At 44.7% G+C, this 27925-nt stretch overlaps 1 protein-coding gene across 2 annotated transcripts in view; it reads left to right on the top strand.

Moving 5' to 3' along the window:
• Positions 1-27925, top strand: part of HMGCR (3-hydroxy-3-methylglutaryl-CoA reductase) — an 82629-nt gene that overhangs the window by 13971 nt on the left and 40733 nt on the right. For both annotated transcript variants that reach the window (XM_069627470.1, XM_069627471.1), the window contains exons 7-13: positions 6249-6355; positions 10100-10219; positions 10865-11025; positions 12921-13159; positions 18018-18187; positions 18704-18898; positions 20052-20210. In XM_069627470.1, coding sequence (XP_069483571.1) covers positions 6249-6355; positions 10100-10219; positions 10865-11025; positions 12921-13159; positions 18018-18187; positions 18704-18898; positions 20052-20210 — 1151 coding nt within the window. The remainder of the gene's footprint in view (positions 1-6248; positions 6356-10099; positions 10220-10864; positions 11026-12920; positions 13160-18017; positions 18188-18703; positions 18899-20051; positions 20211-27925) is intronic.

Below are 27925 nucleotides of genomic sequence, written 5' to 3'. Positions count from 1 at the left end.
TTGGGATCCTCACCTTTTATCCAAGAACCCAGCAAATCAACATTCAAACTGTGGGAGTGGGCGTCCTTTCAGGACAGCCAACCTCCCAGTTGGAACTGGTTGCAGGCAGGCATCCCACAAAAGAACAGTGGAATTTCGGACTCCTCCCCTGCTTCCTGTTCTCGCAGACACACTGGAGCCTCGGTGGGTTACACAAAGGGTTCCTGCTGAAGACAAAAGTCAAACCAGGTCCTCTTTACCCCCCCCCCCCCACACACACAACCAGGATGGCAATACGACAAAGAAAGGACAAGCACACAAAAAATGGCGAAAAAAGAAAGAAGGCAACATTTTGGGTCAATGGAGACCCTTCTGTGTGTGTAATCGCAGCTGTGGAGCGAGCCTGCTGGCAAAAATCACACAAGTCTTTAGAATGCAACCACTGCCACCATTCTATGCTTGTTACTGTAAAATGAATGTTACAGGAGCAGTGAGAAAGGGGATACAAGGTAACCCCTCAGTACTCCACAAATGGTGGTGTGTGCTTATATCACAAAAGGAAAAGATGGATACAAAGTAGCCTTCTAACCTTGAGCACAGTAGTTAAGGAAAATATAAAAAGGAAAGCCCAATGGACTCCCAGCGACACTGCCCGAAGGGTGAGGTGTACTACAAAAGTGAAATACAGAAACCTTAAGTATGGCAGAAAGCAAGACGCCATAGAATAGAGTGGGTGTTTTTCCCATGCTTATGTGGGGTGTGACTGGTATGGATTCAGGTCATTGACCTTGAAAAGGGGGATTCCCTTGCCTTCCTGGCTCTTCACGTTGGACATCTGGGGATTGGCCAGTAGGTGAAGCAGGGCGGGCCTAACAATCGTGTTTCCGAGATGAAAGCAAGGGAAGAGAAACTGAGGTCAGTAAGGATTGGCTGGCATGGACCCAGACCTATGCTTCCTAAGATAGTTTGCTGAGCATCAGTGGCTGGCTGACTTAATGCTGGCAGAGATTTCTCCATGTGTCATTCTTGTTAACCAAATAGAAGATTTAACTTTTTTCTTTAATAACCTTTCTGCAGTTTGAGTACTTATTTCAAGCTTCCGACTTAATCGCATTCAACCATGCCCTTTGCATTTACCTTTGTGCCTTAAAGGAAAAGGTTCACTCTCAACATAAAAAAAAAAAAAAAAAAAAATGCACAGCAGGATTTCTAGATGGCTACAATTCGTGTTTTTTGTTTTGTTCATTTAACACATGCTACTTGAAGTCTTTGATATTGTTTGATATTGTGTTGCCCATTCCCTGATCAAATACAGGTTGTGTCTGGGCATCCAGTTTTAAAACCTTTTAAAATCAAAATGTTAACATGGCCAGTAAAAGCCCTCGTCAGATAATCCTATTTATTTCCTACTTTTATTTTGATCAGTAAGGTGTAGCGTTTCTTGTTTGCCTAATTTCTTAGCTACAAGGTGGCAGTGCTAATGTATGTTGTTTTTGTTACCTGCAATATTCTTCAATCCCATGTTGATTTGTTAATATATTAACTTGTAGTTTACTTGTACTACCACAGTTGTGCAGTCACATAGCGCTGTAAATTAAGTGTTACTTGAGCAATATACCCCGAAGTAGGAGGGTCAGGTAATGACCCTGGGCCAGAGTTACAGGCCTGTGTGAAGTGAGGCCCTGAACCTGGGCCCCGAATCATTAGCAGACTGGTAGTGCCCTCCCACCAAGGGGCTTCTTGATATTTGCACCACAGCATGCTTTCTGGGGTTCTAGTAGTATTTTTATTTGGTGGAGAAATGGTGTGGTTGCCTTTTCTCAACTTTTAAAAACTACTAAATTGCCAGAGTCTCTGTCCTTATTTTACTTGGCATTTCTATCTGTGAACCAGTGCTTTCTTCTGTGATTTTTCTGATAATGAATCCTAAGCAGGTGCGGCTTTGAGGGGAGATTCTGGCATGACTGCATAGCACTCGGTTCAGGCATTTCGTCCAAGTTCACAGCTTACTTTTACCACAAACTCCACACTGCAACATCCTTGTAGACAAGTATTTTTCCAACAGGATCCTAGGGGGGAGGATGGTGGGGGGGGGGGTGTTTGTGTTTGTGTGTGTGTGTGTTTTTTTTTTTTTTTTTTATCGGAACCAGCTTAAAACTTAATGTAATTCTGTAAAGAGTCTTTAGCCTGTTGAAAAGCAGTCTGCTGATAATGCCCCCTTCAAAAGCATATTTCTTCCAGGTAACTTTGTAGGTTGGCTTTAAAATCATACTCTGGTGCATTATGTGATTTCTCCAAAAACCCATCAAGCCAAAGAATTTCTGTGCTTCATTTTTATTCACAAGTTGTCACCTGTTGTAACATTTCAATAACCGGCTCAGGATTTTTCTTTACTTCACCCTCTATTCAGCATATGGGCTATCAGTTTTTCGGCAGCCTTTTCTACATTTCTCTTCATCAGCATGATAGTAACAATGTAATGTTGAAAGCATAAAGTACTCAATTGCAACATTTCAAAGTCTCTAGCAACCAATCCATGACAAACAGTGTGACTGTTCAAATAACCTTCGGACATTTAAATTGCCTTTTGTTTTTCCCCCCGCCCCCCTTCACAGCAATTTGATCTTGTGGGTCCAAATCATGTACAAATCAATAACCACATGCCACTCAGTTCATTAGTGAGTTTCTCAACCAATATAACCATATATGGCACAGTCACAGCTAAATGCGATGAAGCCCACGTAGCGTGCACAAAACGGAATTCGCCACTAAACATGGATTTTTGCAGGTCACAAAAACAAACTCTCTCAATGCAGATGTTGACCTTTTCCTAGCAACCTGACCGTTCCCAAGATGTATTCGGGAATGTCAACAATTAAAACCAGTATTAAAAGCAAACCTTCGCCAGTCAACATTTCAGCCCCCCATACTCATTCACTGGTACTCTGGGGCCAGATAAACTGTTTGGATTACCATTCAGAATTTTTATTTCCAGTGCTTTTGCGACTGTTTCTGCACTTATGACATGGGGCTAAAACCGGTTTCACGTTGTCATCCAAACAAACCTTTTATACAGAAAAACACATTAAATCCTTTATTGCATATTCCTCGGAGCACTCGTGAACAGAGCCATTCCCTGCTCTTTGCAGCCTTCTCCTCGCTGGCCTTTTTTCTCAAGTAGTAAGTCAGCCAAACATTTGCTAATTACCACAGAGGAAATAAATATTCCCATTACAAGCCATCGGCGTGTTAGGCAGAATTGCCTGCAGTACCTTCTGGGAACACCACACACAATTAGGACTTCAGGTGTAAGCAAAAACCAACCTTTGGTATAAGTCTGTACCACACACCTTTTGGTAGTGAGCTGAGCAGCCAGGCTTATCTCAAGAGGGAATGTGAGCAGTAGTTGAAATTGCACAGAAGTATCACAATCACAGTGGTTTAAGTAGACACTTACACTCAAGGTTTCTTGGTAGAAAGTACTTGTACATCTATTTACTCAATCATTTAGAAAACATTCACTAGTAGAAATCAACTTAATATTAAACACCAATACACTACAGTAACAAACTCTAGTTGTAGAGACAGTTTGAGCTCCCCCAAAAAAGGAGCCAAATGGCACTTTAATTACTTTCAATGGGAATAAAAAGACATAGGTTTGTACAATGGATTAGAAAACACTTCTGTTAGGCAATGCAAAGGTTCAGTGTACCAGGAGGGTCAGTTCAATTCAATAGGCCAGGCCAAAGTCTATTGACCATTTCTGGTAACAAATGTCAAAGATCTCAGAAGTAGTTTAGGCGAAAAAGAATGATATGCTGGGTCACAAGCTGATTAGGCCTGCAAGTGGGGAAAGTTCCACACACTTGCCCCGCGAGAGTTAGGATCTCTCTACCGGATGGCACAGTACCTTACTGTGAAGCAAAAAGATGCAGCTGGAGATGTTGGTTCCTGGCAGTTCCTGCAGATCTCACTGTTCCTGAGCCTCAGTTGTGGGGACAAGAGGGAGGACGTCGGGGGACTCCTGCACTGCACGGGATCATCGTCGAAGCAAACAAAATGGAGTCACTTCAGTTCGAGTAGCTGTAGATTCAAGACCACACACTGGTATCCCTCTTCCTGATTAAACCTTAACCAGCATTGAGAATGGTATTCAGGTGTTTTAAGAGTTGATTGGTCCCACCAACTAAAAGGTAGAAGCAGTCCTTGAAGGAGCTTCTCTGTTGAATGGAGTTCTGGCGTTTTCTCCCATTCATTCCAACCTTGCCGTCACTCGCCCAACAGGGTGGCTGTCCTTGCCGGACAATCAGCCAGCCAATCACACCAGAGTGCATTTGGGTCTCCTAGGAAACCAAGCACCGGGCGTTTCGGGCACCTCCCTCACTTCTTGCCCACCCCAGACACTCAGACGCCAAGCCTGCCAAAGGCTCACGGACAAAAGGACCAAACATGGTTTGGCACGCAGAGTTAAACACTAGAAGGACCTTTCCACAAAGAAATGGGAAAAAAAGATGACCGGAGTCTGTTTTTACAGAAGTGTCTTGGGCGCCGATTTTTAGCTACCGGTGTTCGCCGTCGGGAATAATCATGGTAGTTTGTTATGAAACCACTGCCATTTGAATAGGAAAGGGTAGCTTTTGACAGCTACATGAATGTTTAGACACAGGGGATACTAAGCAACCCCCTCCAGCACTCTACAGGAAGATAGTGTGTGCTGGGTCTATGAAATTAAAAAGACAAGTAAAGTCAATTTAACTTTAAATCTTGGGAAGTCCAAAGGACATCCCTGTGCCACTGCACTGAAGGCGCTGTGTGACACAAGAAATGAAAAGATTATGCCTATCTAAAACTCCACAATCAAAGAACACAAGAGTAAAACGCACATCAAAATACATGAGTGTGAATAAAAGGCTCACACTCTCTCCAGGTAAAAAAATCAAGTCCTCAAAATCGAGCAAAGTTGCTGGGGGTCTCCAAGGTGAAGAGAATAAGCACATTTATGAGAATTCTCCCTAACACAGCGCGACAAACCGATGCAAAAGTTCTGTCATTGTTCTCCCTGAACTGCAGATAGAGCAACATGGAATGTAACAGAACGCCCCACTGTGTGCACTGTGCTCTCCTTTACACTTATTATAGCTCCAGAATGGCATAGCTTTGCACAAATCCTCAAGACTACGTCAGATGTATCGTGAAGGGTGTAAGCCCCATTCTGGGACCAGCCCACTTGCCATAAAACACTTGCTCCCAGGTTCGATCTTGGCTATAGCCATGAACTCATGCCAGAGAGATAACAAGTCGAGCATAAAACGTATAATTTATTTAACAATAAGCAGACTAACTAAACAAACAGCAATTTTAGTAAAATGGGAAGAATGAAATGCAAGTTATAAATCGCAGATCTTTAGAACGGTTTAATTCCTTTTTGCCAACGCCTGGGACCCATTTGAGCTCGAGGACATCTCTCTTTCTCCTTACCCCTCTCAACTCGAAGCCCAGCTGCAGCTTCTCTGGTATGTCTTATCACTCGAGTCAAGCTGTTTTTCCTCACACGCTTGAGTGCCCGCTTACCATAAATGGCGAAGTGGCCCTTGCGAAAGCAGAATGCTTCAGGGGAAGCTGAATCCATGCATTGTGATTAACCCCTGATGCCCATCTAGGCGCTAGAATGCTTTTATACTGCAGGTCTGCAAACGCGCAATACGTGCCTCTAGTAGCTTTATTTAGTTTAATTTTTATAATGCACCACACACCCATAGGCCTCAGAGCCCACAGGTCTTTAGACTGTATACAGCCTTTGCAATCTTTGCACTTATGTACAATTTAGTTGGCTCAGCAGGTTTTGCACCTGCGTATCATTATACAAAAGTCATCCTTAGGGACATCCTTGTTGGGATAGGGAAAGAGGCGTTTATCTCGCCCCTTTTCATTTAATAAATGGCAAAAATTGAGAACACTACCTTTTTGTGTCCATCTCGTATTTGACCCCTCGCACACCTCACTTGCAAAGGGAGCAAAGGTACTATATTGTGCTTGGTTGTATTTGCCACTCTGCCAAGCAGGGGTTAAAACTGCCCGTATATTTGCTATCAGTAATCTATAAATACAAGCCATGTATTATCATTTTGTAGGATCTGACGGCATTGATTTTTCAAGCATTGCAAACGTTTGAGTTCTAGTTGTATGAACTGAATGCATACAAGTGATTGGATTGCAACAAAAATGTCTGTTTTCCTGTGCATTAATTTTCTATTTCTTTTATCATCCAGGAGTGCGTCAGCTGGAAATAATGTGTTGTTTTGGATGCATGTCCGTCCTGGCCAATTATTTTGTTTTCATGACCTTCTTTCCGGCTTGCGTTTCCTTGGTGTTGGAGGTACGACCATGCTAACAGGGAATATACTGGCAATAGTGGGTGTGATTAACCTAGCCGAGATTCTGCACTTAATGTATGTAAATGATCCCTGAAATGAGTTACGATGCCAATGCTGGTGCCTTTTCACCGTTTGGGGGTAGTGCTAACATTCTTTCCTAGCTTCATTAACAATGGTCTTTCTGTTGCCATTGCTGCGCGATCACATTGGCATTTGTTAACAATATTGCTTCCGGCCCACACACTGGCCACACCACACCACACCACATTACATTTACAGAGCCTATTGTCCTCCTACAGTCTGTGGTGGCATGCTTTTCCCTTGACCAGCTATTTCGGTTGTCTCCGCCTGCAAGGTTCTGCCGGTATAATTTCTCCAAGGCTCGGCATGCTTGAGTACATCCGTATATGCTGCTTGAGATCCTGGCAACCCCAAACCAGTTCTATAAGACAGTGAGATGATTTGCAAAGACGTAGATTGTATGTTTTCCTTGCAGAGGAGATGTAGGGTGTGACCTGATGTGTTCTTACGCAGTTGTAGCATGTGCTGCTTTTTGATGCAAATGCAGTTTTTGTTTATTAATGGGTTTAGAAGCAAAGGTTTGGCGTTATTCTGACATTTTCTGAAGATGTATAGGTGGTATCCGGAACGGTACTGAAGTGGAGATGGAGCATTGTTGTGGCAGGCACTCGTGCAGCCTTTATAAAACATCAGCATAAATAAAGAAGGCTAGGTTTCAGATAGCTGCTACAAAAAGATACAGTTCCATACATCAGGTCACACCGCTGATGCACACTCTGAGGTATATAAATGATGTCACAAAATTAAATAAACGCACTGTATGCTGGTAAGTGTGGATGAAATGTACTGTAAGAATACAACAGAGGGACAAGTTTACATTTAAACCCCAGGAATGCCAGGTGGAACAACCTGCAAGAGTTATATGGAACGTCTGTGCAATTATTAGCGAATCCATATCACGGATGGAGCTTAAAAGAAGTGGGTGGGTGGGTGAGGTTACTAGAATGACGTTTCCTTTATTGCCGAAGCTGGGGATAGGGGCCTTTAATTTTGAATTGCTGCAGGGAGTTAGTACCAAAGTTTAGATACAAACAGCCAATGAACAACCGCTTAGATTTGTGAGCGCAGAGCAGGTTTTGGGTTCTTATTTTGAGCTCATGCAGGAGATTTCTCTTTATGTGCAGGGCGATCGTAAGGACGTTTTTGTTGCTGAGGCTCTTGTGTATAATGCCAAAGGATTTGGAGATGATTAACAGGGAACTGGTTCAATGCTTTCAGGCAGGACAAGATGTGGTCCCAATGCTTGAGTGAGAAGATTAGTAGGAGCGGCAGTTCTGATTTTTATTTGTTAGGACCAAGTAAACAGTGTTCTAGTAGTCCAACCATTGAAGTGGTTTTGATCCATGGTTTGGAAAAGTGATATTTTAGTGGCTGCAATGGAGTCCAAGAGTTTGCAATCAAGATTGCTAAGAAGCTGGTCATGGTCCAGTGTACAAGATGTGTTTTTTGGAAGTATGGGTCAGGCATTTGTGCTTCCAACACGTTTTGGTTGAGGCGTCATGCGAGGTAAAGGACGAGTGGGATGATGTTGCAGGCATTGAGCATGAAACTGATCGACAAAGATAGTGACACATGATTAGTGGAACCCAGCAGGAATCTCAAGGTATAAACCACATCAAGCTAGCGAGTGTCCAGGTTAGTTGGTGTAATGACCCACTAGGCTAAAGCAAATTTGGGTATGTGTTGTAAAGGCATTTGATGGACAGATGTCTAGGATATCTGACCAGATGTTCTCATCTCCAAGGATGTGTATATGATAAGCCAGTGCGTGGCAAGAAAATCAGACCATCAAGATCGAGTTGGCATTAAATGGAAATTTGCTAAACATGCTTCTCAAAGAAGCAATGGTGTGTTTTGGGTGGGAATTGTGTTGAGGTTTGAGTAGGAGTGACTTCACCGCCTTTTTTTTTTTTTTTTTTTTTTTTTTTTTTTGGTCTGGTCACTGTGGGCTAGGATGTTAATGGCCAAGATGGATGTAGGAGGTTTGGGTTTCTCAGAATAAGTGGGTGATGGAAGTGACATGGCATATACTATTGGGCAGGGAAAGATAGCAGTTCGACAAAATGTTATCCTGTTCAGAATGCAGGCTATGCTGTCAAACCTGCTCAGAGTCTAGTGTGAGGCATGATACCAGGGTTGTGAAAGGTTAGTCTGCGTTCACGTACTGAAGTGGGGTATGATGGAGGTTCAACAGAGGGCAGAATTGATTTGAGTGGGTTGGGAAAGGTTGAGGTCGTTTTTCAAAATTCAGGAACCGGTTTGTATCATGTGACAAGATGAGGATGTTTTGGTGCAGAGCTCGTGGGTTTACCTGTTAGTCCGCATAAAAGATGTCCAAAGTTGATCAGTGTCGCTCATTTTGACTTTTTCCCATGCTTTTCATGGGTGTGACATGTTGTGGAAGTTAGTGTGAGCACACGAGTGGCAAAACGCAACAAATAAGAGATGCCAGCAGGGGAGGAGCAGGGAATGTAGTCTGAGGTGTTAAGACAGTTTTTCTAAAGTCCACCTTAAGGACGTTATACGACTATCCTTGGGCAAGACAGTAAATAAACTCTGTTATAGTCAATACCACTCAAGGTACTGGTAGTCTAGAAGAGCAGCCAGGCTCATCTTGGGAGGGCTGTAGGAAGGTTAAAAAAACTTGAGGCATACATATGGTCCAAGTCTCCCATTTAAGATGGTATTGTTGACTGAAGCCTGGCCATTTTTATAGTTATGTAATTAAATCTTGCCGAATGTCATAGTGGGGAACAAGTATTGCAACCCAGGAGGTCAGAGAAGCCTCTCTTATTCCAATTAAGGTTTAAATCGACGTGCTATTGGATGACCATGTCGAAGTGATTAGGCCGTCGTTTTGGTTACTTCCATCATAATTTCAATGCAATGCCCTTTCCGTTTTATATTCTTTGCATTAAATTGCCAGGCATTTTGGTTCAATAATGTTGCTGTACATGACTTCTGCTTTCTGGTTACTGGTTATTTTTGTTAAGCCATTGTTCTTAAAATAGAAGTGTTTTCTGTAAAATGGTGCATATTCCCATAAGCACACTTCATTTTTGGTGCAATGCTGCTAACCAAATGCCATACATGCACAGAAACCTTTATTTGCTGTTACTAGTCCCAAGGTTTGCATTAAATGTCACCATCCCCTATACTAGCAATGCCTAGTACCTGCAAATGGTGCTCACCCTTCATAAGTTCTCCTTGCCAGTGCAATTGGACTAGTAGAATTTGTGAGCCATGCCTTCACTACGCACGTTTAGCCTCCTTGTCGCACTCTACGCCCATCTGTCATCACCAAGCAACTCCCTTAATTGGTACACTTTAATTTCAACGTGCATTCACCCCTAGTTTGTAGGTGTTGGTACGGAGTGGGGCAGCCCGGTTTCCAATTTTAAATACATCATGAAACGTTGAGTCTACTGACATTTTGTCACCCAAAAAATGGCAGGTCTTCAGTTGCAGAGAGGGTTGTGCTTTACACATGCATGTCACATTGTAATATCGCCACAGAAGGAGCTTTTGTGAGAGGTGTATATTGTGTTTTTGATTCAGGCATTCCCTGGCTTCCTCATCCTGCATATATTAAAGTCTCTTTTAGCTTTATAGTCTTTTTACTGTTTATCTGTGTTCTCATGATGATTTCCTTTTTGATTTGGCAGCTGTCCAGGGAAAGCCGCGAAGGCCGTCCTATATGGCAACTTAATCATTTTGCTCGTGTTCTTGAAGAGGAAGAGGACAACAAACCAAACCCAGTGACTCAAAGAGTAAAAATGATTATGGTAAGGACCACCCATCCATGTCCTCCAGTATCATTGTCACAAAGGGCTTGATCCCAGTTTAAGGGGCATTCTGCTGAATGAAGTGGGTTATTTGTATTCTTGCCAGCATTGTATTTACTTTGCCATTATGAAAAGGGCAAGAGTTGCGAATGTACATCACTCGGTTTTTTTGTTCTGTTGCCATGGCTGTTGTACGAACTAGATGTATTGCACATGCCAATATAACCGAAGCAAACTTTGCAGTGTTCTGTTAGCATTATGTGGACGTTGCATACCCTGCCCCCCTTATTAGTTTACCATTGGAACTGCAACATATTTTATGAGAGTCGGGTTACCTAGTTGTCGTCGGATTCCTCTTCTATCGTGGACTCTGGGGCATAAGGGGACCGTCCCAACAAATTGTACTTAAAACGAGATCCGTTCAGGCTTTTGAAAGCTTAAAACACCGGATTAGATCAGCAGGTAAAACCTGCATTTGGGTTGTTTGAGATGTTCACTGGGTGCTCCTTTTGTTTAATTGCATTACTGTGAATATTAGAACTCCACTGTCTGGGTTTTTGTGACATCAACCTTTTTGAGAATTCAAAGTTAATTATGGTTTCATGTTTTAAACTTATTAAAGTTGTCCATGTCTCCCTTCCAAAGTCTCTAGGCTTAGTTCTTGTGCATGCACACAGCCGGTGGATTACAGAACCCTCGTCTCAGAACACCACAGCTGAAAATCCTCAAGTCCTCATTGAATTGGATGAAAATGTCCCTAAGAGAATAGATCCTAGTGTTCCCCTCTGGCAATTTTATCTTTCTAGGTAAGGTAATATTTGTTGCGATGGTTTTAACAAATCCATTCTGTGCTTGGTTTTTTGACTTTACCGATGGGGGCTTCAAAAGGGTAGCAGTTTGATGTAAATTCAGTGAGACATGGCAGCTGCATTCAATGTGAAAATTATACATTTGGGGGGATTCCAAGATGGCCGCTGGCACCCTCTCGACGTGCCAACCTCTGCTCCGTCGGCCGGCAGGAGTTTTGGCGCTCTCACCCCAAAAGTTGCTGCCTCTCCCGGGAGCCACAGAGCTTACACAGCCAACAGCAGGTGGGGTCCAGGGCGTGAACCATAACAGTAGCTGGGGAAACCGGGCACAATGTGGTGGCATGGCCCAGAGTGCACCCTGGCCTGGGGACAAAAGATAGACAAATTACGGGGACTAGTCAGTTCACTTTATCGCCTGTAGGTACACTAGTCACTGGAGGCTCGCGGCACCAGGCTCACCCCCTCCTTCCTACTTTTCTAACTTGGAGAGCAGCGGGGCCCCGGATAGCGGACAGACTCCATTCACTGGGGAGGCCACAGAGAGCCGACCTGCACAGAGAAGTTGGAAGCAGGTTCCTCCTGCAATCAACGGCCTGTGGCTGGGCAGTAGCGCAAGGCATTTCAAGAGCAGTTTCAGTTAATGAGGTCGGACCTCATTACGGCACTGACTGAGAAGAGACAAGAAGTGGGTCAGAAAGGACAAATCTTCTGGAAAGGGGCCTGCAGGAAGTGGATGAGGCCATGGAACATTTGAATGTAGCCACCAGGAGTCTTGAACTGCAAGTGGAGGACATGGAAAACTCGTTAACGCATATCTTTAGTAACCCAGGCTTTACACTGGGAGTGGAACTGGGTGGGGGGGGCAAGGGGGTCGGAGGATTTGGGCCATATTCACGGGCCAGACAATTAGATCGTTTGTCAAATGTAAACACAGCTTTGGGGTGAGTGAACATGAAAGGCTGCTGTACTGTCAGAATAGGCACCACAGGACGGGGCGAAGGGCCTTATCACGGGCTTCCATAAGATCATAGATGATGCCACTCCTAGGGCCTCGTGGCCATACATGGTGAAATGGGAGAAATCAATATGGAAGGGAATATCTAGGGAGGACTGGAAGCTAGTACCAAGGTTGGTAAATGCATCTCAACTTCAGGAATGTTTGGTACGAGCTTATTTTTCGATGGCACTATAAACCGCCTCGGCTGTACAAATATACCCTGAGTCCTTGCATGCCTAATGGAGAGGGTGCGGGTGCATTGTACATGGTCGCATGTTTGGTGGAAGTGTCCACAGATCATGCCTTTTTGGGGGATTAAGAAGGGGGTTCAGGAATCACAAATGCTAGTCTTTGGGATGATGCCGGGAACACTCCCACCCCCTAACCCCCCACCTAGAAAGGTACAAATTCATAGCAGCACATATTCCGCTAATGTTGCATTATACCACATTGGATTCTTACTCCATTTTATTCTTTGCAGGGAGTACCTTTTCACTTTGGCGACATGGGTAACATTTCTAGTCCCACACATATTCTAGCCTGAGGGAGCACAGTGCTATGGTACTACATCATTGCACCTGTTGCCTTATAAATACCTCACTATAGCCTTTGGTAGTAGTTATGCTCCAGGTAACATCTACTACATTTGTATGTGTTTTAAAATCCTACGTTGAACAGCCTTCTGCCTGTTCTCATCTGGTCTGATGATCAGTATCCTGTACACAAAGCCAACTATTTCTCTGCGCCCAATTTGCAAGAGCAGCAGGTACTAAAAAGATTCGTGGGGAAATCGATTGGTGTGTTATTGTTTGCAAAAAAGCCATTAAACAGGAAAGCTTTTGCAACAGTATGTACCATGGCCTAAACGTTACATGGTTTTTTCATCTTTCTGCAGAATGGTGAGCATGGACATTGAACAAGTAATCACTCTTGGATTAGCACTTGCCCTCGCTGTCAAGTACATCTTCTTTGAACAGACGGAAACTGAATCCACCTTTTCGTTGAAAAATCCCATGGCCACACCGGTAGCTGTATTGAAGACCCAAGAGCCCTCCTGCAGGAAGGAGCAAAAATGTGAAAAGAATAATACATCTACAAGCACAGTGGCTAATCGGGCTGTCAACGAGGGAAGAGGTAACGTGATCTTTTTTGGAGACTTAGTTGGTTAAGTTAATCCTGATGGCATTTGGACATTAGTTGTTCAATGAAAGTAATGGTTTATTGTGAGTTGGAGCACTGCTATTTACAGTCAAAGCTCAGTGATCCGGCATCCTTTGAAACCCAGTGACCGATGATAACCAAATATGACGGATTAGCAGACTTTGTTAATTTAAAAAAAAAAAAAAACGGAACTGCCCTAATTCTGACAATGGGTGATGCTGGTTAATGGACGTTTTTTCTGCTAATAGGGTTCAAGATAATCTTGTTGCAATCTAAATTGGTTTTATCCGCTCTAACAAGAGCTTGGTGATTGAAGCGTGACAGATTTTGTTGTGTTGGAATCATCAGCTCGTACCGCCTATTTGTAGAAATGCATAGTTGCCATGTTACCGTGAGCTCATCTAGCAATCACTTCAAGACTTTCTGAACTACCAAGTGGGTCGCCTATCCTAGAAGAACATTGTTTTTCAAGGTACCAGTGTCTGAAGGGAGATTGAGCTCTGTTTATCGTCATAGGCATATTAGTACCCTGCTTGTATCCCTTCTATCCACTGGTTATGACTGGGCTGATCCTTCAATTAGATCTCACCAAAACCGAACTCATAATCAGAATACACTTGTAGAATGTCTGGTGCTCCATTTTAGCGGTTTCTGGATTTGTTGGCAAATGTTCTGCTCTTCACCTACGCATTAGAACTCTGGCATAACTTGGATTTGTCTAATAATGCTGTATAATCGATTTTAGTCAGTGTGGGTTAATTTCTTATGATACTAGTAAAATGTGTTTTGTTTGCGCAGCTTACCTTGGGAGAGTTTTACAATCGGAGTGATAAATGGTTTGAATGAAACACTACTATAGATTACATACCAATGACCATCATTTAATTTTAGGACAGTACTTGTCTCAACCCAGCAAGCAGGGTTTGCAGCTCATAGCCCTGCCATAGTGTCAGAACCTATTTCTTACTTTTCTGAGTCTGTCAACCTGAACTTGCTTTGCTGCCAAGGCTTCTCTAGTTCTTTGAAGGCTGGTCCTTCCCTTCCGATCCCCTCTGCTAGAAATTGAACAGAGTGCTCATCCATTCCACTCTGTGCTAAGCTGGTGTCCTGCTCTTAACAGCATCCTGTAAGAGTGTGGGAGGGGCTGGAATAAATGGAAGTTCCACGCCAGACATGGTGGCACTTGCCTTGCTGGAAAGTGCATTTCCTAGCCTGCATTGTGACATTATCTGGTACATTTGGTCATAAGGGCCCAATAGGGACACAGCACATGAGAGAGGAGCTGTTACTCTGAGGCGCGGGACTAGGCTAAGAGGGCAGGGTGTGCAAGCCATGCTGGTGGTGTCGAGACTGGCCCAATCATGGGGATGGGTGGTGGTGGATGTGTTAGCGATCACTGTTGCTGGTGTTCATGATTTTTTTTGCAGCTTTCTGTTGAGGAGTGTTCTTTTTCTCCCTTCGTTGAAAGTGTGTCCTGCCAAGGTAGGCTTTCTTTTTATCCATTTTTTTTTTTTGTTTTTTTACCACAGCTGTCCCTTTTTCTGATCAGCGTGTTTATGTGGAGAGAAGAAATCTGTCAAAGATAATAACCATGCCCTCTGTATTGGCTGTTTACCAGATTGCCATTTAGGAATACCCTATTGACTATCTAAAGGAGACTGAAGAATAGTGAAGAGATCAGGCTTGGGGTCCGGTTGGGCTCCACCCGTAGCAGAAATACCTCATAGCCACCACCTACAAGAGAGTTTCTGGAACAGCAGGCAGAAGTATGTTTGCTGGTATGGAGCTCTTTGATGTGATTGATACAATCTTTGGTGGCATTGAAAGCCTTGTCTCGATGTTGACATCGAATCTATGGACATCAAAACGGCCGAGGATTTTTACATGGAGAATTTCACCATTAATGAAAGGAAAAATGCAAGAAGGCGGCCAAGCCAGCCCAAATGATCACCATCTGCAAATGATCTGTGCCTGGAGCCTCAACAAAAGCACAATTGCGTAGTCTTGGCAAGGTCGAAGTTGAGAAGCCTAACTCACAATGGAAACCTCCCCTCCTAGGTACCCTACAATGCAGCGTAGGGATGCTTCATCTTCAGATTGGTCTGAATGCTCCACCTTCCCACACTGCTGTGCCTTCTCTACCTCAGGCCAGAATTATGCAAACCGAAACTCTTATCGCAGAAATTGAAAGAAGGGTAGTCCTGAAGCTGAGCATTCTGAGGTCCACACATGCGGAGGAGACTTTGTTGGTGTTTAAGTCTATACAGCACAGAGAACCTCAAAGGCCTTTAGTTCCTAGTCTCATTAAACTGATGCACCCACAAACGTCTCTCACAAACTTAGGCAAAAGGGACCAAGAATACAGGGGTCCTGAATTGAGTGTTGTGATGGATCTAGCAAGATTGTCACTTTTTCTCTGGGTGGCAGCTTCTCTTACGTGGCCAGGGAAAGGCAGAAGCTACCCGATTCTGACCCTAGGGGTAGCTATATACACGGGAGGACCATGTAGCAGAAGACGAACTCCAGAGGGGTAAGAAAACAATACACCAAAATAACCTGGCAGTCATATTTCCACATGACCTATACCTCTTTACAACATGCCTGTATGGCTTATTATAATGTACAGGAAAATAATCTCAGGTTTTCCAGACCAGTTGACTGATTTACCTCCCCTCCAGTACTGAGACGAGAAAGGGGGATGGAGCAATAAACATGACTAGAAGCACTAAGCCAGTGCTGCAATCTAGTCTTTGGAGGATTTCGACCAATGTTGGCAAGTTTAAAAACTGGGGCTCTATCTGGCGTTAAACAAATTAAAAATCGTAGTGCCTGGTCTATAAGGGAATATAATAGATTACAGGCTCTGGCAGATTTAATCAAAAATATTATTTTTTCTAGCTGACATAGACAATTGACTCCAAGAATTTTGCATTGAACCTTATATAAACATCTGTGAGCCACCACTTGCACACACTTCCTGGATGGTGAATAAATAATACAGCCTTGTGCCCAAAGGAAATACTTCCTCTAGGAAATGTTCATGAAAACGAGGCAGACTTGGTTCAATCTTAACTGTTAACTAATGCTAAAACTGTATACATTGTAGGTACAGGGACAGTATTTCTCGCCTTCTTTCCTTTTGCATAGGCGATGCACCACCGCCGACCATGGGACAGTGACACCCTATAGGGATAGGGTGTTCTTCTGCCGAGAGATATTGATAGCATACACACAGTAAATCGGCATTGTTATAACTTTATACTTTGCTCTTGAATTGTTGTGTGCTATATCCTATGCTCTATCTAACACTGAAGGCTATTCTTGATTTTTTTAAATCCGGTTCCCTGATTTTTGTTGTGACAAAGACAAGGGAGCTAGGGCCCAGCTGAAATGTCCTAACCATCCAGCAGCCTGTCTTCATGACAATCCTCCAGCAATTCAGGGACTGATCTGAGGAATGGGCAGGGCCTCTGCATGATAAACCCAGTCTCTTTGTGGCGGGCCTAAGACTGGTAGAGACGCACAGGTTTTGGGGATAATCAGACGCCCTATAAACCACTAAACACTCGGGTCCATCTATTGCAATCCCTAGGTATGGAGGATCTGTTGCGGTCAAAAGCAACGTCTGTAGTGCTTAAGTAAAATATATCTACAATTGGTCAAATCGAAACAAACCGTCATTCAAATTGGTGAACCAGGCAAATTAAATGTTCCGTGCTTGGACATGTATTCTAGGGAAGCTTTTCAGCAGCCTTCTATTTATCAGTTTTCAAGATGCAAAACAAGGCACCTGTTTGCTTCAAAAAAAATTTTTTGAGAAGTGTTCTAGAAATGAATGAGAAACTTTGCAATTTTTCCATTTTGTCCTTCCCACAGTGAGCTGAGCAGTAGTTGAATTAACCCCTTTGCTAGAAGAAATTGAAACTGAAGGAAGCTGCTTTTTTTTTCTCCCTTCTTTTTTTAAACCAGTTGAATTGGTTCTAAGAATAACTAAAATGATGGCATTCTTTTTAGTTGCAGCATGGAAGATCAGGACCTTGTTGCACCTGATATTGAGATAATGTAACAAATGTCTTTTTACTATGGTGTTCCTTGTCTAGTAAGGCTTAGAGATTGACTCGTGGGGCTGCAATGATCTTCCATGTTTTGCCCTTGCCGACCAGTTTTAAACTTTATTTAGCAGGATCTTTTTGCTTTATGCGTGCTGCTTTATGCGTTGTTTTTATTATGTGCTGTCACGAAAGGCTCATGAAGCTTGAAGTGTTATACAATTAAAAGGTGCAGGGCAGAAAAACATGCTGACCCAGCTTAAACTACTTTAGAGGGTGCAGGGCTGGACTGTAAATGAGCCCACACAAACGCAGCAGCCATTTTAGTCCGCCTTGTGGTCCACACACATGTCCCAAAACCAATTGGCTGGGGCTGTAACTTTATTTGAATACAGTAGTACCCCAATACCTACATGTTTGGGTTCTTGGGCGACACATTGAATATAGAATGACTGCGCCCTGGTGAGCCCAAAACTAGATTACAGCTTCCACAAGCTTACTCCTAGGACACTTGTGTAGTGATAGAAACGTATGGGCTACATAAGACCGCACATGAAAAGGAGAACTGTTACAGGGATACTAACGGAAGTCCTCCTGTTTACAGAAAAACTCAAATCCAGGAAAAAGCCAACTGTTCATGGGTGCCATTAAAAAGGGACAAGAGAACCACACAAATTGAGTTCTGTTGTACCAACTGGCAAGAGCATGTTCGTCTGCCTGGCTCTTGATTCCAGACATATATTCTAAGTTGCCAATCTGCATGCATTTTGTTTTTATTACAGGTGAAGTAATCAAGCCGCTGCCTGTAGAAAAGCCTACGAAAGCCAACTTTGTGCTCGGCGAGATCGAAGCTGACCGGGTGCAAGAGATTCCTGAAAGGTTGAATGGAACCGCTTTGCCAAATGAGCCCCGTTCTATTGAGGAGTGCATCCGAATTTTTCGAGCCCCCCAAGTAAGACATCTGTGAACATCCTGCATGGGTGACTCAACATAGCGGTCACCCAAGGCATTAATTTCACCTCCCACCTTTTGAACCCTGTAAGGTGCTCCAATGCATCTTTTTTTGTTCAGCGCAGGTCCTACCGACATAAAAGATGAGCATTATTGGGCTTTCCCTGCAACAGTTCAATTTGGCTGCACCCTCCCAACATCCTCCATGCCCTCTTGCCCGTATGCATGCTTCAGTAAAGCGAGCATACTTGTGAGCAGAGTGCAGAATTCTGTCATTTGCCGGGAAATTAGCCTAGTGCAAATCAGGTAATGCCTACATTTGCCTGGCAGTACTATAACAGTACGTCCCCCTGCAGTGCTATTTCCCTAGGTGGTAAGGTTTTGTGAAGGCGGCCCCTTTGTGCAAAATTATTTGGGAATCTTTTATTTTTGCTGTAAATGTTTTCTGGAAAGTTATTTTAAAATATACAGGCAGGACATGACAACCTAAAGCATTGTTAAAAATCTTTCTGCGCAGGAAGGTGCATCTTGCTTAAGTGATGCTGAGGTCATTCAACTTGTGCAGGCGAAACACATTCCTGCATATAAATTGGAAACGGCAGTGGAATCTCCAGAACGTGGCGTGTCCATACGCAGACAAATGCTCTCCCCGATGATGGCAGAACCTACAGCCCTACAGCAGCTTCCTTACAGAGATTACAATTATTCTTTGGTGAGTGTGTGGACAGAAACTGCACGTGCTGGGGCCAGGTAACAGTTCACAGTTGGCATCTAAGCATAGGAATGGCTTTTCAGTTGTACTGTTGGACTTGGATTGTTAAAGGAGTGAATTATTTGTGCGCGCGGTAAGCAAGCGGTTTGTTGTGCTGGGGGGGGGGGGGGGTTAATTTTTTTTTTTTTTTAAATGGCGCAGAACACTTCCCCCAAGAGCCAGTTTTTATTGATGGCTAGATTCATTATGCAACAGACTGCAATTATTTCTCATAGCAGACTTCTCACGCTACGAGGTATTTGCATGTTGCATATTTGCAAAATAATTCTGAAAGTGAGCATCCAGCATATTGTGCAGAAAAATGTTCCCTAGATCATTTTTTTATTTATATTTTTGTATTTGAACAGACCTAGTGCTTAGTGAGATGTACTTTGTAAGAGTAACTATAGTGCGTTCACTTTTCAGGATGCTTTACAATAATTAGAGAATGAGTTTAGGAATAAAGGTGTGAGGGTAATTCGGGAACATGGAATGGAGACGGTACAGTCTGACTAACGATTTGCAGTATTTTAGAAATCTGTGCAGGTGGGAGCAGACTGCTGAAACAAGTGGATGGGGGACCCATTGCCATGTACTTCTCTGGTGTTTTCTTCAAGGGATGGGTGGTTTTTCCTAATTGCAATCTTGGATGCGTGTCCCATTTGTTCGTAATGCAACCACACCCCTCCCTATTGCTGGGTATGTTTTAAATGAGAAACGGCCACCTTTTAGTGTCACCATAAATACATTGTCTCTGTAACTTGCACAGAAAATGGTTTAAGCTAAATTGGGAGCATGCTTACCTTTTTAGTCTCGGGAGGGTAGCTCAGGGGCAACGCACTCGCCATGGAAGCAAGACGACGCGGAGCAACTCGGGTTTGATTCCTGGGTGCGCGTTAAGCGTGCTATAAATATCCAATTACAATTTTTAGCTTGGCTAGTAAATTCTCATTCACCGCCTAGTCTCCCTGGATGGTGGCTTTATGAGGAGTGCTGTGTCCAGTTTATCTGGCTATAGGGTAACCTTTTACTGGCTTTTGATGTATTTTATCAACCATCCTAAACTTTCACTGGAATGCCTTCATCTCACATATTTTAAATGTAACTCTTTCAGGTTCTGGGAGCTTGTTGTGAAAACGTGATTGGCTACATGCCCATTCCAGTTGGTGTTGCCGGGCCACTCCTCCTCGATAGCAAAGAGTTTCAAGTACCTATGGCAACAACGGAAGGATGTTTGGTGGCAAGCACAAATCGTGGCTGCAGAGCAATAGCTGTAAGTGAATTGTAAAATGTTCTTTATATTTACAAAAATTACATACCATTAACCTGTAATATTTTTTTGGTGGCTACCGTTTTGCAGCAGTGGCTGTCTGTTATTGATAGTTTTGCCATTCTTAAATTATCTTTCTCCATTCCCCATGCGACACCAATGATTTCAGGTTCTCCCAATACCCCCCTCCTCACCTCCAGTTCATTTTGCTAAGATCAGGCATGCAGTCACACTGTACATTTTTTCCAATCCGTTTCTCCGATTTCCGACTTAATACATGATTTTCTTTGGCTCTCCTAAATGGAACAGAACGGAATTGTATAGTCACATGATATGAATAATCCTTTACTGCAGGTGGGCCCAAAGGATGTCCGGAGCATGTGAGAGACTTCCAAAAGGGAGTATGGGGACTGCTTTTAATTTAAAAAATATAAGCAGATATGGCATCTGAAGTGGGTGGGGGGCAGCAACAATATTTGTACTGGGGTGGGGGGTTGTTCATAAAAGGTTTGAATACCACTGCTCTACTGTCGGTGAGGATACACTTTTACTATCATCGCAATGTTGTAGTCTACCTCTGTTTATGTTCTGCCCAGTTGCAATTTTTCCCCACATGGCATCTGACACTTGGTCTCGTCATTTATGTTGTTTTCATCTGTTAGTCTTTGTAGGCTCGCATTTTGGGACACTTCATTAGTATCTCGCATAGGGAAGAGAGTACTTTAATGGATGCTGCCTGAGACCGCTGTGTCACATCAGATCTAAGGAATTTGATTAAAAAAAAGCATTGCGCTCAAGAGCAGCGGGCCCGAACAGCCTTTCAAACTCCAACTTAAAGGACGATGCAGAGGGACTTGGACCACAGTGTTGCATCTGCTCTTTGAGAACTGTATTGAGACGAGACAGTGCCCTGCGAGTTGGAAGTCTGCGGTAGTAGTGCCAATTGGCAATAGGGGCGATCGAACTAATCCTAATAACTTCCTAATAACTATCGTCCGATCGCCCTTCTTGACGCAGACAATAAAATATTCGCAGTAGCAGTCTTGTGAGAATTGGAAAACTGGGCAAATAAGACTATGCTTCACAAAGCACACATTGGCGTTAGGCGCGGCTTGTCGACAACCTTGAATGGATTGATGGTAAATGCGCTTAGGGATAATGCATGGCGGGGCTGGTAGTTCCCCGTTAGATGTGGCACTGATCGACTTCACTAAAGCTTTTGATACCGTGAATAGGACGAGACTGGGGAAAGCTGAAGAATGGAGCAGTCCACCTGGGCTCCTGGCTAAATTGTTATATTTACATAAAGGTTTGAAAATCTTAGTCCAAATAGACGGCCAAGGGCATCTGACCAAGCCCACACCCACTGAAAGAGGAGTAAGGCAGGGATGCATATTTGCTCCCTGCCTCTTTAATTTGTATTTCGCAGATCTAAAAATAACACCAGAGCGCTCAGGGGAGCTCTAGGATTGGTAAGCAGAAGGTGAGCTGGTTGGCCTATGCCGCACCCCACTTATGGATTTCACCCCTCGGGGAATCCAACAATTACTGGATGCCATGAGTAAATATGCGTCGACAAATGAGTTAGAAGTTATTCTGGGTAAAACTAATATAGTGAAGATTGGCACCCGGACAAAAGACAGTCTGGTAGATGGACGATTGAGTCAAAGTCCGTTTTGGAAACCAAATATTTGTTTCAGATTAACAGCACATAAAAAAACCTTGCTTTAATAAAAGAGAAGTTGTGAGCTAAAATCGACCAACTAGCTACGCAAATCAACAACACCAAAATACATTTTTTTTTAAAATTCTGACACCCATGATTAAATACTACAAAGGGTGAAGTGAAGTCATTCCCACTCTTGTATGATATGCACATTGAATCCCCAAGTGTGGCAACTGGGTTGGGATGATCTAGAAGTAAGGCTTTGGAAGAAGGCCCTGATGCACCCCCACCCCATCAATCCTGATAGCCTCACTTTGTTACGAACTGGGATTGAAATCATGGGGGTGTGTCTGGAGTAGAAACTGCTGCAGTTATATAGGCTAGTTTAATGGCCCCAAGAAAATACACTGTATTCAGACCTTTGTCAAGAAGAATGTAAAGGTGAGAATGTTTTCATGAAAAAACTGATGGCGAAGGTATCGTCCATCCTGCAGCGCCTCCTGGGGACTGAGGATGAGCTGAAAACGAATCCGAAGGGGTGTAAACGAACGCTTAATGAAATGGACTGGATAAACACCATAGATGTCATGAGTGGGCTAACACCTCAAAGGAATCCATATATTCAGGACAAATGCCTAGGAGCCCTTCCACAATATCTCCGGCAGTTTCCGGATTGTAGAGGAAGAGATGCTTTGCTAAGATTCTGATTAAACGTACTACCCACCAGAGAAATACTGTCGGCGAAATGATGAGTTTTGTCCACTGTGTAAACTGGCAATACGACAATCCCTGTTTCACATTCTGATGGAATGTGAAGTTACAAAGACTTAAGAATTCAGTCATTCTCTCGATTTGTTGATAAGCCGAGATGGGTGCAAACTAGATGTTTTTGACATCGCCTGTCCTCTGGGCACGAATCCATTCTATCAATCAAACTTGTGAAAGTACTCAAGCGGCTTGAATTGGATGACAACATGCCCAGGGATTGGTGTGTTGATTTGCAAATGTTGTTCTCCGTGTTGGTTATTAATGAATATGATTTTACGAGTTGTGAATAATTTGTTTTGTATTGTGTGATAAGTCAAATAGATGACAGTTACACAATAATAAAAATACGTGTTCACATCTTTACCAAAGCAGCAATGTTTTACTTTGCTGCTGCCCAAGTTTTGGCAATATCCAATTAAAATGTCCAAAGAATGCAGTTTTTGAGTCCAGGGAACACTTGTTTGGGAAGCACTAACTGTGTATTAAACAATGTTGTAAAGTCAACAGGAAAGCAATGCGGTTATGGTGAAGCATAGTTGCCAATATCTTAATTTGGCACAAGTCACTGTTGAGAAAACCGCATCCAATCGGTACAAGCTAATGGGCCAAAGACAAAAGCAATCCTTAAGGTGATCAGAAAGAGGAGCTGTCTAATGTTTTGTCAGCACAATCTCGAAACGACAAAGTTGATGCAGTGAGGGCAACCCAACGGGGCTGGACAAAAAATGTAGTCTTGGAGACAAAGATGCAAGCAGAATTACCAGTGGTTCAAAGGAGGCAAGCCTGTGATTCCTCCAAGTCCAAGGAGGTGAGGCAAGGGGGAAGAATGTGGGTTAGAAAAGGAAGGGTAAGGGGGTCGTGGGGTGGGGGGAATAGATCTCTCCTTATAATGGAGAAATGTGAATGCTAGGCGACATTAATGACTATAGTAGCTATGAGGAAGTTCTCCAGCATGGGGTCTGGCATGGATTCACATGTTCGTGAATATTCCCCGTCGTCCGGCTGGGAATCCTCGGTAAAGAAAAAATCAGTTTTGTTTAATTTCTGAACTGTCTTTCTCCTAACAACCAATCACTGAGCTCTGGGTCATACTGCCCCCAGCCAATAACTGCCCTCTACCTAAGCCCCCTCCTCTGGCAGCCATCTTCTGATTTTTACTGCACATTCAAGTCTTGGGAGTCCTCGTATTTAGCGCTTGAACTTTTACTTCGTTTTTGCACCTTTTGGAAGAGTTTTACTCCATTATTCGGTCAATCGAGCCTTGTGTTAAATCGATCACCCTTCCGATTAACAGGGACACATTTTTCGGTTTCTTCAGTGCCAAGGGCGAATTTAATCGAGTTTCTTCGTGGAGGCTTCCATGAGATTCTTCAGGCCTACGCCGCATGAACCATGTTGGAGGAGAAGGAGGATTCAGATCCTCTGTTCAGGATTTGCTCCAGCTGCGGCTCGCAGAATGTCTTCTCGGACGATAAGCATTCCGAGTGTCTTTACTGCCTGTACCCCATGCACAAGGAGGATCATCGTGCGTTTTGCCAGGCGATGGCCCCTCGCATTATGGATTGGCACAGATGGCTGAACGAGTGGCTACAGGCCAAGGCCCCTGCTCTGGGTGGGTCCCAGCAGCATGCCTCTCCCAGCTCCAAGATGTCTGAGTAGGCTTTTAAAACCTTTGATGGCACTCCTCCCGCAGTTGCCCAACAAAAGGCTAAGTACCGCAAGTCCACTGCCTCCGCGAGCGCCATTGCGACAGGCTCCTCGGTGGCCAGGGCACGATCAACGTCTCCTGCCTCCGTCACCAGTGAACGCTCTGTATCATCGGCCAAGAGGAAGTCTGATCACCTGGACAAATTTAAGGAGAAGCCTGCTGTAGAAGGCCATGGGGGAGCGGGGCTCGGACCCTCCTCCTAAGGAGAAGGCCAAGCAGGACAAGGCTCTGGCCCTGACGGTGAAGGCCCAGGTGCACCCAGCTAAGGCCCAGCCGGCCATCGAGGGGGTAGCAGCGTCACTTGCGAAGGCTGCAGAGTCTGCTTCGCAGGGCACAACCCCGAAAACGAGGGTGTCTCTTCCTCCCAGGAGGGAGGCTGTGTTGCGGCCCATACAGAAAACCCCCGAGAAGATGCCGGTCATCTCCCAGGAGTTTCAACAGAAGTGTCCCTGAAACCCACCAGTGGCCCAGCAGGAAAACCACGTCCCTCAACTGCTGCTGGAGGTGCAGGCCATGTTAAGAAACAGCGCGATATAGCTCGTCCCAAAGAGGCTCCGGAGTGTACTCAAGGTACTTCCTCGTGAAAAAGAAGACTTAAGGCTGGAGGCCCATACTCCATCTGTCGACTAAACAAATACATCAAATCGCAGAAATTACGGATAGTCCCGCTTCAGCATGTTCTTGGACAGCTGGAAGGAGGGGGACTTCCTGTCATCGCTGGACTTGGAGGATGCATATTTTCACATCCCCGTTCACAAGGGTCACTGCAAGTTTCTACGCTTCGTGGTTCAAGAGAAGCACTACCAATTCAAGACCCTTCCCTTCGGATAGAAGTCGGCACCAGGGGTGTTCACCAAGTGCCTGGTGCTAGTAGCCGCACCGCTGCGACTGCGGGTGATCCGCATCTACCCTTATCTGGACGACTGGCTCATCCGAGCCAGCTCGAAGGACATTGCCGTCAACCACACGGCAAAGGACCGTTCATCTACTGACGGATCTGGGGTTCTCGGTGAACTATGCAAAGTCCTGCTTGACTCAATCGCAGGGCGCGCTGTTTCTGGGATCCCCACTCAACACAGTGTCGTGCCTGGCGTCTCCGTCGGAGGAGAGGATAGCGGCTATCTTGGGCAAGGTACCATGGTTGTTGGCCCTGAAGGTCGCCACGGTGAGTTCCATCAAGTCGCTGCTCGGCATGATGCGGTCATGCATCTACCTCATCTGTCTATGCAGGCTACGGATGCATCCACTGCAGGAGTTTATCGACGCCCACTGGATACAAGTGTCGGGAAGCTTCCAGGAAAAGATTGCACTCGACAAGGGCTTCCGTCGAGCGATACAGTGGTGGGGAGTGCAAGCACATCTGTCTGAGGCATGGATTTCCATACCCCCCACATCAGGAGACAGTCATGACAGACACTTCCCTGGAGGGATGGGGAGCTCACACCATTCACGCAAGTGGCCTGTGGCTGCCGGAGGTGAGAGGCTATGTTTTGGGGCCTCTGGTCTTTCCTTCTGTCCCTCAAGGGCAAGGTGGTGCGGGTCTTCACGGACAACACCACCACAATGTTTTACATCGGGAAGCATGGGGGTGCACCAGATCCTCGGTGCTCTACATGGAAGCGCAGGACCTATGGCACTGGACCATTGCCCAAGGGATGTTCCTCATCCTGTTTCATCTGGCAGGAGTGAAGCACACTGTCGCCGACTCTCTCAGCAGGGAGCTGCGCTCTTGCCACGAGTGGAAACTTCGGCAGGACCAAGTGAATCACCTGTTCCGCAGATGGGGCAATCGGGGCAATCCCCAGATCTATCTATTTGCGACAGCGACGAACGCCAAGTGCCGGTGGTTCGCCAGCAGGTTTCCCCAGCCGGGGAGTGTTAGGCAGAATCCTGTGCAGGTCCCTTAGGGAGCACTACAGAAGATTAAGACTACAGTTATGAGCAATAAATCCCCTTTGGTATCCGTCTGTACCACAAAGATTTAGTTGGTAGCTGTGGCTAAGCAGTCAGACTTAACTCAAGAGGGAGAAGAGCAGTATTCAGGGTTTACACAATAGGGCTACAGTGCCATGGTACAAGGAAACACTGACCAAAGCTTTGTATCAAAAAGAATATATATATTTATTTTACACACTTCTATTTCAACACATTAATCACAGTTAATAAAGCAAGTTAAAATCAGTCAAGAAAAGTATACACAATTTCCTAGTTAAATTGTAGACCGGTTTGAGCCAGAGTGAAAACTGAGCAAAACGGCACAGTGAAAACCAAGCACAAATGGTACTCCAGCAATTTCTTACAAGGGAGGGAACATACAAGTTCTACAGGAATATCTTCTTACACACCCTAGCAACACTTCCCAAAAGTTTGTGAACAAGTTTAGGCAAGGCAGTACTTTAGCAAAATGGCACTTCACAAGTTGAAAAAGTGGGAAGGAAAAGGTGGTTCTAAGGAGTAGGTGCACCAACACAGTTCTAGTTGAGGAGCAATCTAGAGAAGGCAGTTCTAACAAATTTAGCCAGAGTCAATAGGCCTGTGCCAATCAATGGTACAGGGCCAAGGGCCCAGGAGCAAAATGTTCTTGTAGCTGCAGTCAAGTCTTTGGTTAACGATTCGAAAAGGTGGATGCAGAAGGTGAAAGTCAATGTTTAGAAGATGCGGGCGGCCAACCCAACGAGTAGGTAAAGTATTTAAAAGACCTTTAGCACTACCACGCGAAAAGGGCGGCCTGGCGGTACAATGTACCTTAATATGAAGAAGTGGCTCCGGCGGTGGCGGTTGTTCCTGCAGTTCGGGGGATCCAGCAGAGGAAGAGAGGCTCTCGTCGTGGAGGAAGGTTCGAGTTCCTACACTACCCAGGGAGGAAACCAGCCGCGGTGCTGCCCGACGAATAAAAGGTACGGTCCTTTAAATCGCGGTCCGGGTGGACGGGTATCTGGCTATCCGTTCTCCGAGTACAGGGTACTGGCGATTCGACCAGGGCAGGTCCAGGAAGCTAATTGGCAAACTGGTTGGCCCCACCAGTCAAGGGAAGAAGGCTCTTTCAGATGAAGATCTTCCCTCGTCGTGTGGAGAAAAGTGGTGAGACGCTGCAACAGGGCTTCACCGGTGGTTCCGTCGCTGCAGATGTCTTTGGCTTCTCTCCTCTTCGGCTTCTTAGTTCCATTGGCGACGTCTTGCTCTTCCAGTCCTCGGGACCCTGCTTTTATGCAAAAAGATCCCCATTCATACAGCCTAGCTGTCACTCACACAGTGGAGTAGACATCTTGGCGGGAGACCCTCCAGCCTATCAGGACAGAGTGCGACATGGGTTGCTGAGGCAACCTTGTCCAGGGGTCCTACTCCCCCTCTCCCCCCCCCCCCCTCCACACACTGGATCCACTCCAGACTCAGTGGCGCCGAAAGGAGGACTTCTTGGCAGAAGCCCGCCAGAAGGACGAACAAAGGATCCCCGACCTGGGTTAGGAGTTTAGAGAAAGACACGAGAAAGAATTTATATTAAAGTTCTGGTAAATAAAACCTACTGGAGTAAAGTTAAGATTAAAATAAACCGGCGGTAATGTGGTAGCCTCGAAC

The sequence above is a fragment of the Ambystoma mexicanum genome, chromosome 6p (genome assembly GCF_040938575.1).
Source record: "Ambystoma mexicanum isolate Mex_15411 chromosome 6p, UKY_AmexF1_1, whole genome shotgun sequence".
NCBI classification, from domain to species: domain Eukaryota; kingdom Metazoa; phylum Chordata; class Amphibia; order Caudata; family Ambystomatidae; genus Ambystoma; species Ambystoma mexicanum.
The sequence above is the reverse complement of the archived record's forward strand: the minus strand, read 5'-3'. Positions and strand labels throughout refer to the sequence as shown.